Genomic DNA, 7,698 nt, shown 5'->3' on the forward strand with positions numbered 1-7,698 from the left:
TGGTGGGGTGGATCAAGAACGAAGAAAAGGGGGGGTATGGATCAGGAATGGTGGAAGGGTGGAAAAAGGTACCAAGAAATGGCTTTCTTGAACTGTAACAACCAAGAACCCTCCAAGAAAGAGGAGTTCTTGACGGATCTGGGGTGTGCTCCCTCGGCGGAGCAGATTTCCCCGGTTGATGGCGTGTCGGCGACGCTTCTTGAATCTCCCAAGACCCCCGGAGTAATCTCGACGAAGGCCTCTTTCGATTCTTGATGGCGGCGGCTTCTTGAAACTCTTTCCTCGCACCGGAGTAATCTCGACGGCGCGCTTTAACACGTCTCCCTCGGAGTGATCTCGATGGGAGAGACGTGGGCTCTACCCACGGAGTGATCTCGATGTGGGGTGGGGCTAGCCAAACCCCCTACACTACTCTCTACGATAGGGGGGAGACGAATTGTGAATAAACTTTTCAACAATGACTCCAAGGTGTTCCTTGGGCATGCCATCCCCTTATATAGTGAGGATGAGTGCCAAGTGAACGTGGGAGAGGATGAACCGTCGTGAGACGTGGTTCGGCCTCTCCTTACAAATTCAAAATACAAATATAAAAAGTAAAAACGACGAGGACGGGGCCCAACAACATTGGCCCAGTCCACGAATCCGAAAATACAAACACACATGAAAATGAGCATAAGTAAAAAGATAAAAGCTCTTACGCGGGGTACTTAAACCTCGGGTGGCGAGCGTCGGCGCGAGCTGCTCGGCGTGGCTGACGACGTCCCATCGCGTCATCCTCGAGATGGTTCTTCGTCATCGTGGTGTCGTCCTCGAGATGGTCCTCCATCACTTTTCTTCTTAGAAGATTTTCCCTGACCCTCTCCACTCTCTAGTCGTCATTGTCGCCGTTATCGCTGCCCACGCTAGCTGTTTGCACAACCCCGCCTACGCAGACCACCCGCGCCGACCGCCCACGCAGGTCATCGGTGCTCTCCACACTCTAGCAGCCAGCACACGCCGGCCAACGATCACATTTGCCCTCTCTCGCATTCACCTCATTACCTACTATCGTCCATGCCCGCGCCTCTACCGGTCGCCCACACAGCCGCCTGCATCCAATTGAACCTGTCTCATTCTGACGAAGTCGCGCTCGCTTCATCAACGGATCATCCCTTCTTCGAGGTCGTCAGAGACACTTCGAGAATTCCCCGCAACCTCATCACGCACTATCTGGTGTTGAGGTACTCCTACACTCTTTCGTGTCCCGTGTTCTTCATCCAGTGTTCCTTGAGAGTTTGTCCACCTCCTCGGGTTTGATTTAGATTTTAAATTTTCAAGCGACTAGTTGAATAGGTTTTTGAATCTTCAAGCGGACGATCGTTCGAATTTATTGATTTTGGTGCTTGGCATCACTGCGGTGGTTGAAGACAGTACTCCCGCCCTCATCGAGGAAAGGGGCTGCACCATCACTATTTTATCGGATTTATTTCTCGGAATCGATTGTGCGATTTGTGATATGGTTTTATCCTAACCATTCCCTAGTGGACCCAGTATCCTACACCCACTGTCATCCCGTCTCGTCTCCTCTAGTCATCCTGCATCATAATATAAATTTCTTAAGAATATCAGACAATGTGACATTGAATTTCACGTATGTACTCGAGATTTATTTAATTTCCTCTTTCATCTTCCAGATTATTCAGCTTACCTCCGAGGATGCCAAGATACCAAGAGAGGGAACACGAGTGAACTTCAAAGATATTTCATCTGTTGTGAAAATGAGGTTTATCTTCTAATGAAAAGAAATAATACACACTGAAACAGAAAACTTATCATTGTGAAGTTTTACAAGCAAAACGATAAGATAAGGAAAGTTAAAAGTTTAGTCAAAACTCTATTAAACTGTGGTTTGTCCACAAGCTAAACGTGCTAAGAGAATTTAGAGATTTTTTCCCATGTACTTATGATCTTGAATGAATGATCACAGTATATCAATTTTCTTTGTAAATATCGGTTTCATATATTCAGCTCACAAACCTATAGAATGAAATTTCTAATAAAAAAAATTAGTATTTTAGCAAAATATTCCTTTTTTCCTTACGGATCAATTCATAGAGATCATGACAGTTTACTCAATATAAATCAGGATGCTGCCAACTATCTGGTATTGATCCACAACAGTAACTGGCTTATCTAGACACACCAACACTACGGTAATTCAACAAGTATGACTTTCACAATTACTCAACCATACTAAAGAAGTAACATTTGGGCCTGATCACATAGTGAATGAATAATATTAAATTCAGCCTTTGGGCTAGGTTACTTGGCCTAAAAGTTAGATACAAGATTGTGGCATATACCTCTCTGGATGATGATTTATTAGTTTTTGATTACCGAGATTGTCAGTTTATTTTTTATCCTAGTTTCAATGAGTGACACGCTCAGTATCATAGTTCTATCAAAAACCTAAATAAAACATTATTTATCCTTCTGAAACTCTTCTAAAATTTGAACCAATTTCTACAGTCTAAGGTCTTCTATTGAAACAAACGCTGAAACGAACTTATTTGTGAACAAAATCTTAACGTTACAAGCCCACAAGATTGTAAGTGCATTCACAATGTGGAAAATACTTGCGTTACACAATTGATCAGCTTTAAAGAATGAGCTCTGAATTTGTCCTACCTCATCTAAGTTCCTCATTTGTACGTCTGTTTCGTTAATGAATCACGATAAATCCATTTCATATTATTTAGGGTTTGTTACTTGTTCATTAATTGCAGTGTAAGATGAAACCTTAGCTAACTTCAATTTTCTTTAGTACCACCAAACTAAGTATCACCTTTCGACCATCTTCCTCTTACTACACTTTTCAAATTATTTTCAAGAGGATATATGAGAGAGAGATCAGTCCAAGAATGTCATGCATGGATCTATGAAATGAACATGCATTCAAGGGCACTGGCCATGAAATGGGTGGTAGACACAAACATCATATGTTTTTTAAAAAGAAAAAGGAACATCAATGGATCCTGATGGAAAAAAGCATATATAAAATTATTTGTGGATTTAGTTTTGTAGGCCAGAGTTACTAATTAAAAACGATTGGTCCATTCATTCATCCATCTCTCTCCCTTGAAAGGGTATTCACCTCTCAATGAGCATACAGGTCTGATGAGAATAACAAGCAACATGATGCATGAAATATATGTAAATGTAAGTTTTACAAGAAACATATGATACACATATCTTCACATTGTTGGGGAGCAAAAGGTAAGTAAAGAATCACCTTCCAGGATCAAATTTAGAGTTGCTTAAGGCTAAGCTGGCAGAGGCTCCTCCAACACTGTCATTTCACCAACACAAGTAGAATGTTAGTGTATGACCATGCCTTAATTGTATATCTGAGTTATCTGTATGTGTGAGAGTGTGAGAGAGATGAGGGTTTATAGTGGACAATAGAGAGATAAAAAGAGAGGAGAGAAAGATGATGGTTCGAAGTGGAAAATAGACAGATGTGAAGGGGGAGAGAGAGAGAGATCATAGAGGAATTTAAGATGAAGGTTAATAATCAGGGAGGAAAATAGGGAGATGGACGATGAAACAGATTGGAGAAAGCGACAAAGAGAGATATATATAGCGGGTCAAAGGAGAAACGGAGAAAGATAAAGAAACTCAGAAAGGAAAATAGTTGTAAAGACATGTGGGATCAGACAGGAAACTATCGAGAGATAAAAGATAAAATTAGAGAGAGAGGAAAACAGAGAGACTGCAAGCGATGGATAGAGAGAAAAAAGAAAAAGGAAAAAATGGAGAGATAGAGAGAGAGTGAGGAGACTTGAGAGATACAGGGAAGTTAGGGGATATAGAGCGACAGGGATAACAACTAAGGCAAGGCTCATTAGAGAGAAAATTAGAGGACTTCAATTCACAAAAGAGGTACCTTTTCTGCGATTCGAGGGTTCAGGAGGAATTCTGGGTACACTGGGAAGACGGAGGTCGTCAACGCCGCCTTCCACAATTTCTTCCTTTTCTCCTACTTCATGCTTTGGAGCTGCTACTGCCTCCGTGGGAACGGCTGGAAGACCTTGCACACTCATCTGTGACACCAAAAGTACCAAATCCGCAGCATAATTAAGAAAAAAAATTAAATATATCTGCACATTAAAAAACATTCAGAAAGAGGGCCCCATGTTAACAGGAAAAATTTTTGGGTCCATGTAAAGATCGAAAAATCCAACTAAGCATGACATTAATCGGCAGTGAAAACAAATAATGAAAGATTTAAAACTCAAAAAATATTATGGTGATGAAATATCCACAAAAGACAAGGACATCGAATTAGATAACCTGATTTTTAATAAAAGAACATTCAAGGTATTAAAACAACTAATGGAGAAGGATCAGAATATGAAAATAAAAAATCCAAAAAACCTTAAAAGATGAAAAAGTTTTGAAAGCCATTGAGAAATAGATGGAGAACGGTCTAAATGAGAGAAGCAATCGTACCTCAGCTTCCAAGTTCTCAAATTCTGCAAAGACCTCTTCCTCATCTTCTGCCGAGAGCCGTTCCCCTAAAATAGCGTTGATTTCCTTTGCACAGGTAAAAACCAAGTAAGTCAACAGAAAAGAAAGAATTAGTGAGAAAAAATATATAAATAATTACAATGTAAAAAAATACAAGAAAAAAGGTAAATTCCTCGCCTTTTCTTTGGCACAATTGACCTTAGTTTCTCAAAAAATATAAGTTGATTGAATGCCTCTCGTAATTTCATCAGGCATTCAAAACATTGTCTGAGACTGAGAGATGTTGAACTCCTGAGGGAAGAATTATGTGCAGAAGAGATTTAAGAAAGAAAGGGAGGAAAGAGAGGGAATAGAGAGATATTCTTCCTGCTGCCCTGAGAGTCAACTTGTTTACACTAGAGGTTTCCTACCCTAAATAGGGATTAGGAAAATTAAATGAACAAGCCCTATTTCCAAAAAGGGATGGTAGCCAGTCCATTAGAATTTACTTAACTTTAAGAATTAAGTTAAGCTAGAGAATGACTGAAGCGAGATTCTCCACCGTCTTTAGGGAAATATTAAATTTTTTTGCTGACATACAAAACTAATCCCAAGACAAATAAGTCCAGAAGATGGGGAGTGAGCCAACGAGAGAGAGAGAACAAAGGACATGGAGAAGGGAAATAGAAAGAGAGGGGAGAGAAAGAAACAAACAGATTGACAAACAGAGAGACAGTGGAGATGATTGAGAGTGTTGGCATGAGAAATCCCACTGCTCTGTAGTCAGGAAAACTCCATTAACTAGAGGGTTCCCTACCCCTATATAGGGATAATAAACCTAAAAAGGAAAATTACATAATTACTCTTTTCATCAAGCAAAAATCAATCGAATTGAGTGCCCACCAAAGAAAAGGCATGAAATCAAGCAGCTATTCAGAACTGGAGAACTGCGATAACAGATTCTTTAAAGATCCGTTATATTCTCATCTACAAAGAGCAAAACTAATAACACTTACATCTTGATAAGCCTTTGCTTCAGCAGTGTCCTCCATTAACTTGTGCACGTCGTCCAAATTTATTTCACTTTGGATGGCTTTAATGGCATTTTTCCCAGCTTCCAAACTCTCATACACTGCCTTCTGTTTGCTAGACAGTTCAATATCTGTCAACTGGAATGGGAGAAGAAGATGAGAACTCCTCCATTCAAGATATCAAGGAGGGAAAATAAGAAACAATAGAGATATAATATTGCTACTAAGAATCTTTGGCTGAGAGACGTACTTGCTGTTCAACGTTGAGCAGCCAAGTATCAACTTTTTTTAATAGTTCTTCCTGGGCTTTCTTCTTTTTCAGAGCCAGCAAAGCCCTGTCTTTCTTCTTTTGTCTAACCAGCTCTTTAACAGCTTCTTTCTCAGCTTCAATGACATCTTCAAGCTGAAAGTTTAGAAAAGAAAATGAACGATCAAGATGTGAAATGACATGGTCATGGATGTCACCAGACCATCAATAGCTGACTTTGTTGCCAGCCACAGAGTAAAGAACTCTTTTAATTTTTCCAGTTTCTTTTTCGACTAAAAAATGGCAAATGTATTGCAAAAGGGTACGAAGATCAAAGAGTATCAGAATTCAGAGACCAGCCATTGACACACAACAGTCATTGACATATTCCACATCTTTCTCAGCCTAACTAAAAGCAGACGTGGAAGGCCAATCGTTATTAATAACGCGACCTCTCTCTCTCTCTCTACCAAGTTATCAATTTATAGCCTCACAACAGTATTTTTCTTGGCGTAAAAATGGATCAGGAAGAAGGTACTATAAAAAGAGCATTGTGTTTTTGTTGAATTGGCAGACGAATAATATAAACAATCCTACCTCTACCAAACCCTAGCCGACAAGAAGGAACAAAACGATACTTCTTGAATTAGTTCACGATTAGTTTCTGCATATCAGGATTAGTTTCTGGAATACAGGAGGGGTTATGTATAACAGGGATCCATAACAGGGTCATAAGCAAAGTAACACATAAATGATCCGTTATGGATCATATAAAAGAAATATAATAAAAGACAACAACGATGCTCATTCGCTGAAAGTATATCAATTTCTTTCTAAGGCATTTACTTCAACTATAGCTGCTTACATCAAGTAAATACAACACAATGAACCAGTAAAAATTGTGTCAAAAACTAGAATCAACCATGACTACAGTTCGCTACATTTTCCAACGGGCATGTTGAAGAATAAGAATAGTTATGGTATTCATCTGCCAGAATAAAAATCCGTGTACAAAAGTCAATATAATATTCCCTTCAAAGTTCTGGAAAACAGAATGCGTTTCCTTCCTGGTGGTAATAAAGACCAAATTCAGGATAAAAACAAATCACGCAAAGAATTTTCAGAGTGATAAGATGAAAAGATTAGTATTTCTAAACTGTTCCCAGTCAATATTTATAAACGTTCGCCAAGATCCTACATGACTAACATTATTTTATGACAGCTAAACATAATGGGATGCTTGGACTTGAGATTCTGCAAATGAACCCTGAATCTAAAATCTTATCGTCCAATTCCTTGAGCTCTCCATCTCAAGCTGTTTTGGGAACTCGTAGAGAATTATTAATTAACCCATTAGGAGGTCCCTCTACAGGAATTTCGATAGCCCATCCTCTCTACCGGCGGACAGGGAATGTGATTATATGATAGTAGTCAACGAAAGAACACTAGAAATTCAAGACAAATCGGCGCTAATAATTTCCACCGGATGATCGGAAAATCACAATTAGGCTCTCAGCAGCGAATTTCCACTAGAAAATCAGGCAGAAAACCAGAAACCCACCACGGTAACCGCGCAAATTCAATCAAAAACAAGCGCAAAATCGGATCATGGAAGATCAGATAGCAAAGCAGAAACCCACAGAGGTAAACGCGCAAACCCAATCAAAAAAACACGCAAAAGGGATCGTAGACGAAGCAAAATCACCAATTGAAATCAAAAGACTGCAGAATCACGGACCTTTCTCTGATACTCTGCGAGCTTTCGGCGCTGGGTCTTGAGCGATAGGATGGCCCTGTCAACGTCCGTGACTTTGGGCTTCTTCACGAAGATATTCCCCATTTCTGCCCCTCCTCTCTCTCATTCCCGCCCCTCCTCACTGGCTTGCAGAGGAAGAAGACCTCGCCTTCTCCCCCACCCTTCGAACAGGAGAC

General features: G+C 40.0%; 1 protein-coding gene across 1 annotated transcript; it reads right to left on the reverse strand.

The window, feature by feature from the left end:
• Window positions 1-3,157: 3,157 nt before the first annotated feature.
• Window positions 3,158-7,698, reverse strand: LOC144713192 (vacuolar protein sorting-associated protein 20 homolog 1-like). The gene is made up of 6 exons (XM_078587707.1): window positions 7,505-7,698; window positions 5,770-5,922; window positions 5,505-5,657; window positions 4,492-4,575; window positions 3,926-4,082; window positions 3,158-3,328 (listed from the first exon to the last, which is right to left on the reverse strand). The coding sequence occupies exons 1-6, from the start codon at window positions 7,604-7,606 to the stop codon at window positions 3,303-3,305; spliced, it is 675 nt and encodes a 224-aa protein (XP_078443833.1). The 5' UTR covers window positions 7,607-7,698; the 3' UTR covers window positions 3,158-3,302.

Source organism: Wolffia australiana, chromosome 15 (genome assembly GCF_029677425.1).
Source record: "Wolffia australiana isolate 7733 chromosome 15, ASM2967742v1".
Lineage (NCBI taxonomy): Eukaryota > Viridiplantae > Streptophyta > Magnoliopsida > Alismatales > Araceae > Wolffia > Wolffia australiana.

Coding starts and splice junctions, on each gene's coding strand:
- LOC144713192 (XM_078587707.1), bottom strand. CDS start 7,606: ATGGGGAATATCTTCGTGAAGAAGCCCAAAGTCACGGACGTTGACAGG. Junction 5,923..7,504: donor TCGCAGAGTATCAGAGAAAG/GTCCGTGATTCT, acceptor CTAAACTTTCAG/CTTGAAGATGTCATTGAAGC. Junction 4,576..5,504: donor AAGCAAAGGCTTATCAAGAT/GTAAGTGTTATT, acceptor ACCTGTGCAAAG/GAAATCAACGCTATTTTAGG.